This window comes from Coloeus monedula, assembly GCF_965178545.1.
Source record: "Coloeus monedula genome assembly, chromosome: 6".
Classification (NCBI taxonomy): domain Eukaryota; kingdom Metazoa; phylum Chordata; class Aves; order Passeriformes; family Corvidae; genus Coloeus; species Coloeus monedula.
This window is the reverse complement of record NC_138786.1, coordinates 20,667,973-20,680,870: the sequence shown is the minus strand read 5'-3', so window position 1 is coordinate 20,680,870 and position 12,898 is coordinate 20,667,973. Positions and strand designations below refer to the sequence as shown.

At 40.7% G+C, this 12,898-nt stretch overlaps 1 protein-coding gene across 1 annotated transcript in view; it reads right to left on the bottom strand.

The window, feature by feature from the left end:
- LDLRAD3 (low density lipoprotein receptor class A domain containing 3) overlaps positions 1–12,898 on the bottom strand; it is a gene marked incomplete at both ends in the record, with an annotated part of 102,852 nt that overhangs the window by 41,112 nt on the left and 48,842 nt on the right. Inside the window, 2 exons of the mRNA XM_082284267.1 lie at positions 5,464–5,598; positions 7,967–8,092. Coding sequence (XP_082140393.1) covers positions 5,464–5,598; positions 7,967–8,092 — 261 coding nt within the window. The remainder of the gene's footprint in view (positions 1–5,463; positions 5,599–7,966; positions 8,093–12,898) is intronic.

Genomic DNA, 12,898 nt, shown 5'->3' with positions numbered 1-12,898 from the left:
CCTTGTCATACTCCCAAGATCAGGGAGCTGAGAGGAGTAGCAACTCAAATCCACTTGTACCAGCTGTCTGGACCTGTTCCTGAGATCCCCACATCTATTTTAAACTGCTTTAATTCCAAAGCCTCCATGAACAGTGAAGTAAGAGTTCCTCTCTCAATCCCACTCAGAAGCTACCATGTTTCTGAATGACCCTGGGTTATTATCAGCTGCTCTTATCAAGTGATCAATAATCCATTTTACAAATGATGGTCTGGCCTGGGAGGCAGCACAGACCACGGAGTCCACGTGCTGCCGAAATTAACGTGCAGATGAACTCACCAGTCACCTGAAAGGTCAGTACCAACTACAGGAACACCTGCCTCCTGTAGCTCACCTCACCTGTTAGTCCCCATGCAGATGGATCCATATTTTCTTGACAAGAACCCTCTCAAATGAATAATCTTTTGAGGAGAAAAAAAAGAGAAAAAAGAGGAAGTGTGGATTCAGGGAATAGAGGAACATAGGAAAGAAAAAATTCACAGCTAACAAAAACATTTCCATCTAGCAAGTATTACAAAAGAAGGATATTAGAGAGCTAAATACGGTCAGGCAAAGCCCTCATTTAATAAAACATTTAGTGGCATTTTATTTCTATCCTTCCTTATGTTTCTGCTTCTACTCAGTCTGCCTCTGAGTATTAAATTCCGGCTGCAGGCTGAATTTGGGCTCAGATTATGCACAATAATTGCATGCTGAGCTTCAGTTTACAGACTGAGATAATAATGAGTCAGAGAGACTCAATAAAAGGAAACCTACAGACAGGATGAGACTACAAAGCCTTGGGATGTCTAAGTGACACCACAGCATTTGGGAATTTCAGAATTTCAATTTACCACGTGCAAAGGGCTGGTTACAAGCTCCATATGGAGTGGGATGCTCTGGGAGCTATTTGTGTTTCATAAATTAGGTTTTGTGGTATTTCATTGAAATTTAGAGTACGTCTGTTCCACTTAGCTGTCAGTTCTAAAACCCACTTTGCATTGCAACCCAATAATGCAAACCTTAGCAAAGGCCTTAGTGCTTACCTCTACAGCCAGCCCACTTCCAGCTCTGCCTATAACTTAATCCACAGAAATTATCATTACAGAGCTCGTATTATCACAAAAAAATTCATTTTAATAAGTCAACATTTTGAACAGTTTTCCACTTCCTCAACACAGGGTCAGATTTTTAATTTTTTAATATGCTGACAAGTTTTATATAAGCAATTTATAAATGCCCCAGAGAAAAGAACAGAGACTTCTAAAACTGTACATGCTTCTAAATCTGTTTTAGAACACTGGGGTACATAAAAATTCTAGTGCAAATTCAATGAAAAGATAAGCAAAAAATAAAAGGAGGAGGTATCCACATGTACAGCAGTGGACATTACCAAATATACAGGACAAGAATTAACTTCTGAACACTTGCAAAACATTTGGTTTAGAACTTGACCACAATGGTAGTGTTTACAAACAACTGCAGAGCTAGAATTTCAGGAATATTACTGAAGTCAAGAGCCTCTCTTTACAGCAGCAGATAGAGTGAATACAGACTAGCAGCAATACAACTCCCTTTCCCAGGCAACAGGGTTAAAGCTAGTAAAGGTATTTAGCAATTTAGATGGAAAGAAAAGAAGGGCCATGAAAGAAAAATGGGTTTGAATTAAACTACCCAGTATGCTTTTGTTAGTGTTAAAGCTTTCTAAACTAAAAGTACAAAATGGAGGAGAAGAAGCACTGTGAGGACACATTCAGATTAAAAAACCCCAAACCAATTAAGAGAATAAATTAAACACAGTCCTAGAGCTGAACAAATTTACACGGTTGTTGGAAGATACTGAAAAGGAATAATTCCTTTCCAGTTGAGTGGATGCCTGCCACAGAACAGGAAATCCCCCCATTGTCAGACAGGCCTGAGGAGTACACCTGAGTAGATGCTATGAATGTTTAGCACTGTTAGCCAAATAGAGGCATAGGAGAAAAGTGTGTGGGGGAGAGAAATTTTCCTCTGAATTGAGATCAATTAAACACAGAAGAGGAGCAGAAATTTCTAATCACTGCTGGTGTTGTCAAACCTGGAGTAATGCCCTAGAAAGAACAATTCATAAGCAATTCATGTATTTGACTGGTGTGGATAATCCAAGCAATCATATCCTCCATCCCATCCCAAGACTCAAGCATATACTTTGATGAATACATCACATTCCAGATTAAGGGAAATATTTTGCTGTGCTACTTCACTACTGGAAAACTGAGATGACCGAAGTATAGCTGGGGTGGGATTAAAAGAATAGCTCTGAAGTTTATCATGGCAGTGACAAGAGCTACAGACAACTTCAGTCAGGAATTAGAGAAGAATTCTTTGACTTGCTGCTAAACTGGTGCTTTTTAATCTGACACTTTCCCCATGACATACAAACCTTTGTAAGATACACAACACTCAGTTACAAGTGGTAAGGAGAAAGGAGGGCAGGAACGCCCTCCGAAATTTCATCTTCCTCTCATTTTCACAACTAAGTTATGGGGCCCTCCCTCCTCTCAAATGAATCTGCTCTTATTTATGACTAAAGTTAATCTTTAGAAATGCATGTCTTCAGGTTCATCTCAAATTGCAGCATGCTAGCAAAGCTAGGATGGCACATTTTGAAGTGGTCCATGTCAAAGCTGGGTCAGTATGTTTTTCAGTAGGAGGCCACATTCCTGTTTTCCTGATCTGCAGAGTGACCCTTCCTGATTGAAAGGGTCCTTATGTGTGGAGGAGTATTTGACACAAACCAAACTGGTAAGATACTGGAGCTTTCCAGTAATGACAGCTGGATAAAAGAGGCCTTTGAAGTTCATGGAAGAGCAGGAAGAGGTGATAATTCAAAAAGCTTGTCAGTATACCCAAGAGCAGAAGGAGAGCAAAGTATCAATTAATAATTCACACTTCTATTTCCCATGTTATCATAGTGTCTCAAAACAGTTTGCAAACATTGATTAAGTCTAATGACATGCCCCTGAAGCAGACAAGCACGGATGAAGCTCTATTCCTACCAGCCAGGATGGCACTCCGGGAGCATTTCCTTTAGGTGATCTATGCCCTCTCTTCCCCATCTGTTAAATGGCGATAATGACACTATCATGCAGTGGTTCAGAAGCTTAGTGACTTCTAAATCAACACATTTACAGATAGAAAAACAGCACACAAGGACAATCTCATATGTCAGATTACACTCAATTACACTGAACTAAAGCTACCACATTTGACCTAACATAGCCAGTGGGAAAAAACCCCTCTATCTTCATTTTGTAACACCCAACAGATTTGCCTTGCTCTGTCCCTAAGTACCCGGAGCACTTGAGTTCTAGTTAATGACCAGGATTCTTGGGTACTGTGTTAATACAAACACATTGTAATTACAGTAATTAGATCTGCTGTAGAAAGAATTGTGAGAAATTAAAGACTGTCCACAGTAGCCTCTAATTCCCAATTAACACAAAGCAGTTGGTGTGTTTGCAAGCCAGGACAGACATGTTCATGGCTGCAAACTCCAGAGGGAATCATCATTTACATTCGGATGGGAAGCTGAACACATTACATTGTTTTAATCCTTGCTTTGAAAGGCAGGTACCCACACATTGCCCACTTACAGATGGTGAAATGGCAATCCAGGAAGGCTCTGAGTTGCCAAAGAGAAAAGCCTATCACACAGGCTCCCCATAGCCAGCATTTTACTTTGGGAACTCCTCATTCCCAACCCCATACTTGGATTACTTTTTTTTTTTTTTAAATTAGAAAGCCTACGACCATGGCTGTTCTTGTCCTAATGGAGAGAGTTCCTTCTTCCTTGTTTGGGCCTCTTTCACACATATAATAAGAAAGAATTACTTTCTTTAACCCTTTTAGTAATCTAACATTTCCAGAAGGACCAAATATGAAGACAATAGTAATGGCTTCATGAAATACAGCTCTTTTCTTCTCTTAAGCCTGACAGTCAGTTCCAAAAGCAGATTGTCATGACAACAAACAACCTGGAGGCAATCCAGCCAATTAATCTGCAGAGGAAGCAGTCATCCCAACCTAGGAGAATAGCCCTGCTGCTTTAAGCTTCAGAAGCAAAAAAAAAAAAGAGAGAAAGCAAAAGAAACCTAACACCAAACCTTACCACCCGCATTAATCTGATTAGGCTGCCTTAGAGCTGCAGTGAGGAACAGTGCAGCCCTGGGCACGCGCTGGGCCCGCGGCAGCCCTTTCGTCCCGCTCCCAACACAGAGCGGGGGCAGGGCAGACCCTCTCCAAGGCTCTGATCCAAGCAGAGCTGCATTCCCAGGCTGTGATGTAGCTCAGCACACGGAAGAGTTACCAAGATGACCCCTCCAACCCTTACATGTGGAGCCAAGGAAAGAGCCTGTAGGTTAGGCAGAGGTATGACACAGAAGACACCATTGCCATAAACCCTGTTTTGTTGGCATTGCTGTTGTGTGTTTTACCTCTTCCTCTGTAAGTTGTTAAGAATATTTATCAGCATCTTAAGATCAGGATTATTTTCTTTTCCACAAACGATTAATTGATCAGTGCAGGTAGATATTAAAGTAATTCTCCTTCAATTTCACTAATTACTTCTTCCTTCATACCCTACTTTATCTCTCTTCATGTGTCCTGCTTTCTATAGGGTGAAGCACATCACATCTCCCTTGAAAATATCCACTGTCTCCCATATTTTTTCTACCCTGGTCTCTCAGCAGTAACGCAGACATTAAAATGTTTAGCAGCACATGCCCAATACACACTGTTTGTTAACCTCAAGTCATTAATATATACTTCATGTTTTATAAAATACTGTGGCATTAAGTTACAGAAAACAAAATTGAGAAGCACTAGCTGCAGACGTACATGATAGGTTAAAAAGAATAAAAATGTCAAAGACTGTGTTTTGAAATTCTCCCAAAACTCAATACACAACAATTTTCAAACAAAAATTTTCTTCCCTGTCCTCAGGGGAAGGGTAGGAATAAATACTTTCACTGTAGACCTGTCCTGCAGTTAAACACGTCTTTCAGAAGGTAACTGAGCAATGAAGATCTAAAGCTCTAAGCATACACAAGATTTACTCATCTGGTAAATAGACAGATTCACTTCCAACTGAGGTTTTACCTCAATCACCCCGGGTCCAATCCATCTCGCAGAAGTACTAAATGGATTCCCAGTAACTTTGGTGAGCACTGGATCACAATTTATAAGCACTTCCTGCAAAAGTGTTTTTTACAAACCTGAAAGATACCAGTCTTCTGAGCACTGAGAATGCAATGCATGCATGTGCACACTCTCTACACATTTCACTCTCACTATCTGCAGCGCTAGCCAACACAGAGCAAGCCAATAGAATCACATTTTCTGCTGAGCCTGTGTTAATTTGAGTCGGTCTAATATTGCAGAACAGAATAAAACCCCTGTGCCTACCTTGAGGGCTTTCGCAGCTTTCTTCATCGCTGTTGTCTTGGCAGTTATTTTGACTGTCGCACACAAAGCTTTTATCAATGCAAAGACCATTTTTACAGTGAAATCGGGCAGTAGAGCAAAGCAAGGGATTTGCTGCTGCAAAAAGAGAAAGTGAGATCTTTCATTAGAAATTTTCTTGCTCAGGCAGTTAAACAACTGATAAGCATCAACCACAGGTCACAACTCCACAGCTGGTCAGTTTGCTGGTATGTGGGAGTAACGTGGCAATCAAACCTGCCCTGGCTCTCTAAACAGGGAGAGCTGAAACTTCTAATTCGTGCAAGATTCATCACAATTAGCAGAGATTTAGCCCACCCACAGTTGTGATAAGCCTTCTGTTCATTTTCATGAGAGCCCAATCATGATCACTGTTCCACATTTGCTCATGCTGAAGACATATGGAGGGTAGAACTGCCTACCATAAACACTGCCTGTTGAATCCCATTACAGGAGACTTAGTTTAGCTGAAGTTTCATAGTGTAAGACAACAATTCTGACTGAGAACTGCCAGGCAGTGGTTTATTTACCTCTGCTTCTCTTCCCCATTCTCCTCACTATCTTGAATTGATACAACAGCAATGTTGAAATCTCTCAGCCTCTCACTGTTTGAATTTCAACTCCTTTTTAAGGAACAGTGTTTGTACCCTTCGTATACATCATGCCTTCTTATCTTTCAACACAGCCATCACTTAGCTGAGATACGCATAATTTAGCTGGTTTTAATACCCACTCATAAATCAGCCTCTGTCCCTTAATCATTGAACTCCAAGCAGTTTTTGGTAATGGGGTGACTGAAACGGAATGCAACTTTCCTACTGAAAATCTTTAAAAGGCTGCTTAGATGTCTTGTCTACTTCCAACTGCTTCTCTGCCACAACAACAAAGGGGATTATAGTTTCCAAATACTAACTGGTTTCCATTTTTTATTCTTTAAAGTAAGAGCTAAATTTAAAGAGTTTTTACTAAATCAATCAATCAATCAATCTTAACTTGTCGGTGCTGCATATAACCTGCAGGACATACAACAAATGCTCCCAATTCCTCCAGCTCCCCAAGAGCATGTTTAGCATGAACACACTAAAGTTCCTTTGGTTTGAAACTTCTGCACAACTGCATGCCACATTGATTTACAAGGTCACCCTCGAACCTACATGGTTGTTCCTCTTCATAAGCAGTGGCTAGACATTTAGGCATGCTAGAAAGCACCAAGTGCTTCACTGGCATAGAACAGGGGAGATCAGCATCAGGTTATCATCAGCTGTAAGGTCTCATTGGAGCTACACACTACAAGCTCATGGGAAATTGTGTAATTCCTAATGAACTCCATAAGCTGGTGCACTTTCAGTTGAGACTCCCCACTTGTCAGTCCACCACCTTAAGGATATTCAAAGCACTTTTGTCAAAACCTATTTTTAGTCCACCCGTTCAAGTGTAACCCAGAGTAATTGCCTTAGCCTTCGATGCTTCAATGGCTTCACTCACTCCACAGAAGTGCTGACTCCCTGCCACAGTCCCTGCAGGGCCCAAACCAGACTCTCCAGGCTAACAACAGATGCCACCATAAGAGAAGTTCATGCTGTGGGGAAAAGCACACCAACTACCAACAAGAAAGACAAGTCCTCCATGAAGCAGACAGTGATAGATTACTGTGAAGATTGCCCCTTTTGTTATCTTTGAAAGCTGCTGTCTGTTGTCCTCCTCCTGACCTTTAAAAGTCATTGAAAACAAAACCTCAGCATGCTCTGACAGGAGAATGAAGTATTTTGCAGCAAGCTTTCACCTAGAGAGACTCATGCTTTTACCAGCTCGATAGTAACAACAGAGCTGTTGGATTCAACATAACTTTTCCCTACTGCTATGATATATCCCTGCTAGACTTACAGATACAAAAGGATCTATGCAGCCACATGCAGAGGGTTTAGCCCAAAACAAGCAGTACTTCAGATCATCTCTCTTCTACAACTTCCCTACTGTTGTGCATTGGCAGGCATGCCTGGCTTCAAGAACCTCCCTCTCCTTCCAAGAACCTGTTTCACTAAATAAGCCATTATTTGCTTTTTTTGCTGTTTGAGAACATGTATAAACAGAGAAACCTAGATGTGCTGATGACCAAACACATCATGTTCTTCAGTGACAAGGAACAGGAAAATAAAAATGGAACAATACAAATGATAGTTAATGTTTGCCCAATTTGAGTACAGAGAACATGTTCAAAGCAAACATGCAGCTTAAAACTCATTTCATTGGCTTGAAGTATCGTAGAGACATTATATACAAAGTAAGACTGAGATGGACCTTGGCAGACTCATTAACGAAGCGAAAAGCCAAGGCTCATCTGGGTCATAAATGACAGAGAGAATATTTGACTCAGGAGCTGAAGGATACTGAATGTTTCCTTTCTGAGTAGCATCAGTTAGTTGAAATAAGCAGCAGTGACCTAGCTTGCAAGCAGGCTCCCACTTACTGCAGTTCTCCTCATCGCTGCCGTCGGGACAGTCCTCAAAGCCATTGCACCGGAAGCGGCCAATGATGCAGTGGATCCCACTGGCACAGGGGAAGAACGTGGCACCACATTTGGATTTGGCTTTTGCTGTGAAAAGAGACAGAAGTGGGCAGAGGTGAAGGAAACAATTTACAATGGTTAGAGATCCTGTTGTAGCAGTACAGTTAAGGGCACTCTATGCAGCGCTGTTGGCACTGATGTTAGGTGTCTTCCAAGTGAATTAGTGTTTTTGTGAGAATAAGAAACACAAGACACCCTCATAAAAATATTTTTCAGGCTGAAAACTCAAATTAACACTGCCTTTATTCAACATGATTTATATAAAACTGGGTGCAAAAGGACCACTGTATCTCCTGCTGCAGTTATTCATGACAGAAACTACATCTACTTCATAGTACCAGCACAGCTATTCATAAAACATTAAATACTAACAATAGCTTCAAAATGCGTGGAACACATGATTACAGAATCTAATTATGATCTCAAGTACTACACATTTTTACTTTACTGCACAGCAACTCTTCATCGCAAGAAGAGAACACTACCCTCAGCCAGAGAGTAATGCAGATGGTTCCACCATGATGCTCAAGGCAAGCACCAGTTAAGTCCTGTGGTATCCAGCCTAGAACAAAACAACTCCCAACATAAAAAGCAATATTACAAGACAAATGATTACATTTCTGCTTTTTCAAGTTATCTCATGACCTGATGGACCACATCACAGGACACTGAACTCTTCAGAAAGTCCACTCTAAAGCAAAGGCCATCTCTGCAGGAAGAGTATGCTGGTAACTGCAGGAAGGTGTGTATGGTGCAATGTGGTAAGGCCGCCTATGGGAGAACACCAGAGAAGCGAGATCCAGAGCTTACCAGCCTTTAAAACAAATGTTTCCTACTCCTACACCAAATCTACCAGATGTGCTTACAACTCACAGGTTTTGAAATACAGATCTGGTTATCACAGCAAGAGGCAAGTTTTTTAATGTGGCCCTATGGCACATCAGTACACCAACCTGCACAGTTTTACAAGTCCAGGACAAGGTCAGGGACTATCAGTGTACACACAAAAAAAAGTATATCCAGTAGGGATAAACAGCATTAATTTGGAAGGAATCCTCTGTTCCAGGATTAACTACTAAGTACAACTGTAGCAAAGCCTTCCTCCATCACTCAACAGAGTGCATATAAATTGTTTTAAACCACAACTACAGTAATTCTCACTTGATTCAGTGTCCTCCAAAATCAAATTCCTGCAGTTCCTCTATTACATGTTTTTCTTCATTATATTAGTAGTTTTCAATTAGAATGATGAAGCGTAAAATAAGATGTGTCACTAAATTTCATATATTCAACTACCACTTTTTTCTGAAGAGTATCCAAGGTCCACTTGGGGAAAAGAAAGTGAGCCATTATTTTGCAGAAAAACAGCTGATAAATTACCCTGTAGTAGCTGCTGTGCTTCACACCCCTGGCAATAGAAAATAGTCAGCAGAGACATTTGAGCCCCTGCAATCCTTCACACATCTTCAAAGAGCAGCTTCTGTATTAGAGTTCTGAGACAGACTGATCTCAGCTAAATAATTCAGTGACCACAAGGTGTGAGGCACCATCATACTCCCAGTCTTTAAACAAAAGCAGCAAAACAACCTCAGCAACATTCTATGTCATCAAAGCAGGCAGTCTGTATTAATACACTAACAAATCAGCCAAGATGCTGCTGGAAGAGGGTGGTAATAGCACACGTATGTTAAGAGATGCCCAATACTTCACATGTCGTGGTTTTATTGTTGTTTTCCTTTCTATAAAAAGTAACAACCTTTTGAAACCACACAGTGAATTTACATTCCCCACGCCAAATGACTGCTTCAGGACAACTTCTTATTTAAGAGGTGTATTTTGAGCCAGAACAGTTCCAGAAGGGGACAAAAAGAAGAAGTTCCAAGAGTTTAAAGAAAGAGAAGAAATAAGAAAAGGGGGAAGCAACTGTGCTTTTGCCTCTGCTAACATTTACTGGATCCTATTTCTTCAAGCAGGTTTACTTTAGTCATTTGGGGTCTGAATTCAGAGGCTATCAAATTCCTGGCAAAGCATAGTCAGTGGTACTCCTTGTCCCCTCTGAAAATCTTGGCAAATTAAGGCTTCAAAATTATTTACTTCTAACATGGACCATTCTCTTACTCTTGTAGCCTTATTCTTCATGAGAGATTTCAGAATGTGACTCATCAACACCAGAGCCTCTGGCCTTCTGGAAAGGAGAGGTCATGTGCCTGCACTTTCCTAATCAGAGCCAGAAGTGGCAGTGAGCCTGCAAGAGCCCCGTTTCAGGTATGACAGACACAGGTCACAACATCCTCGGCTGCTCAGGGCCCACAGGGTACAAAGCACACCTGGGACATTACCTTGAGCTACCACAGTAACGCCGTAAGTAAAGTTTAGTGTTTGGCCACATCTGGAAGAAAAACATGCTGGAATGACCAGGAATAAAGTCAAGTTCTGGAAAATGAACTCCTTCTTCATACAGATGAAGAGGGGGAAACCATTCAGAACAATTATTTAATGTAAGTATTACTTAGACAGTTATATAATGTTTAGTTCAACATTTAATTCCCAGATGTTTTCCTATCTTCTCCTCCTCCTCCTGAGACAGCAGCCAGAGAACAAGAAAATTCTGTTTTAGAATAACTGTCTATAAAAAACCACATACTAGTAACCACAGACTGAAAAACAAACAAGAAACTAAACACCTTCAAATTATTTCTAAGTTGCCCTTTTATACAGTCCACTAATTTTATTTTTTTTAACTGGAGGGAAGGAAAAAATAAACAAAACCCAAATTCAATTCTCTACATTTGCAACGGACATGATATACACACGAACCAATCCCAATTCAAACATACACTTGCATTAGAGACCCTAGAAACATAAAAGAGCATTTCAACCACCATGGTGATTAACTAGTCGCTCAGTCAGTCACTCACGAGACTCAAGTCTCGCTCCCAAACAGAACTTAGTTTTCCAAGTTACAATTCCAGCCACAAAATGCATTTTTCATATGCTGTACAGAAATGCAGAAAAAATGAGAAACCAGTTACAGCTTGGTCCAAGTCACATCCCCTGACTCTGGAGAACTCCACTGAGGAATTTCAGCTTTCTTTTCAATTTGACATCCTTCTTGTTCTCTGGCATAGTTTTCCCAAGGTTTTCAAGCAAGTGTTTTTTGGTCACTGCTCATAAAGTTCCTATGGAAAGCACAATCATTTCTTCCATAGCAGAAACCTTACCTTCCCATTCTGCAGGATCTCTGCAAATACCCTAAATATGAAGGGGCTATCATTTTCTTCAGGTCTTTGGCACCTTAACAAGTAACAGATATGTATACCAGGATCATGACAGCCTATAGCAAATTCAAGTCACATGCTGCACTATCCCAGCATTCCTCTGCAATTCCTACTCCCATTACATGACTGTTACAAAAAGAGTTTTCCTCCCCTTTGCTCATCATTGTCTTCTACTGCACAGGTTTCAAGTTTTCAGGCAGATCTGTATGTGAGAAGCTTTATGTTTATCTAATAGCAGCTATCTGTTTGGCTATTTTGGTAGTTTCAGCCTCAATAAGCTTTCAAGGACAGCACTGTCTTTGCAATCTATATTCTTCTTTGTTACGCTTGGTTGAAATGGGCTCAGGGTAATCAAGAATTACAGGGATACCAGGAAATGACAGAAGAGAAGTGGAAAAGGACACAGGCACGTGTGGATGGTTTGACCTTATTTAGCCAAGGTATTATAACCAGCTACAGGAAAGGGAACAGAGGAAGTTGGTTGTTTTTAAAGGACAGGCAAGTCCCCCTGAATCCATGTCTCCAGATAGGAAGAAACTGAGAGACCACACATCAGACAGGAAGGGGTAAAATACAGCAAGAAACCACAGAGCAAGTTACAAAACGGTGGCTAAAGAAAGGCTACCCAAATACAGATGCAGACTGAATTCAATATAGCAAGTACAAAGAACACCCCAAAAAATTGCCATTCAACCAGTTTGCGAGCCTATGACAGAAAGGATCGATTCACTCCAGTTCCACCCTTCATTTGTTACCTACTCATGGCAGAAGTGACTCAGGACTGGAAGATTAACGTGAATCTGTACTTACATTACACAAAAGGGAATTTCCATGGTATTTAAAAAGAGGTGTCAGTGAACTACCATGAACTTGAGGAGCCTCCTGTGACTCCATTACCCATGGGAAGAAATTGCTCTTCACTAAAATATTCTTCTTATCTCTTAAAATTCAAACATGAAGCAAATGGTGAAGATGGTGGCAGAGAGCTGCTGGCCACAGTACAAGCTTGCCAAATGTTCCCTCCAGGTTGCTTTGCTTAAGTTCAAAAATACTATTTTGGCACTTATACGTGCGAGTGCGTGAAGTGGCTCCTTATGCTACACAGAAACCAATCCTCCCACCGTCTTCTTTCAAAGCTCTAAAAAAAATACTAACTTCCCATCAGGACCAGCAGTACACTCCACAAAGGATGTGACAGTTTGCAGGCACAGCTCTACAGCAGTAACAGAAAAACATCTTGCTATCTTTACGATCCCAAGTGTGAAACAGTACTATTTTTAAAAAAGTATAATCCATTTTATTACTTCTCAGCAGAGAGGCACAATAGCAGGGGAAAAGAAATCAGATTTGGCACATACTGTGTAAAACCTTATACTGTATACAGACAACCCTCTTGAATAAAAGCAATTTTGATATTCATGGCTACAATGACTTGGAACCTGACTAGAAGGTTACAACTGATCTGCGATGGGCAGATGATTTTTCTTTTCAGAGATGGAGCAGCAAAGACATCAAATGCATTCTGTAATTAACAGTATTAACTATAAGTTTAACA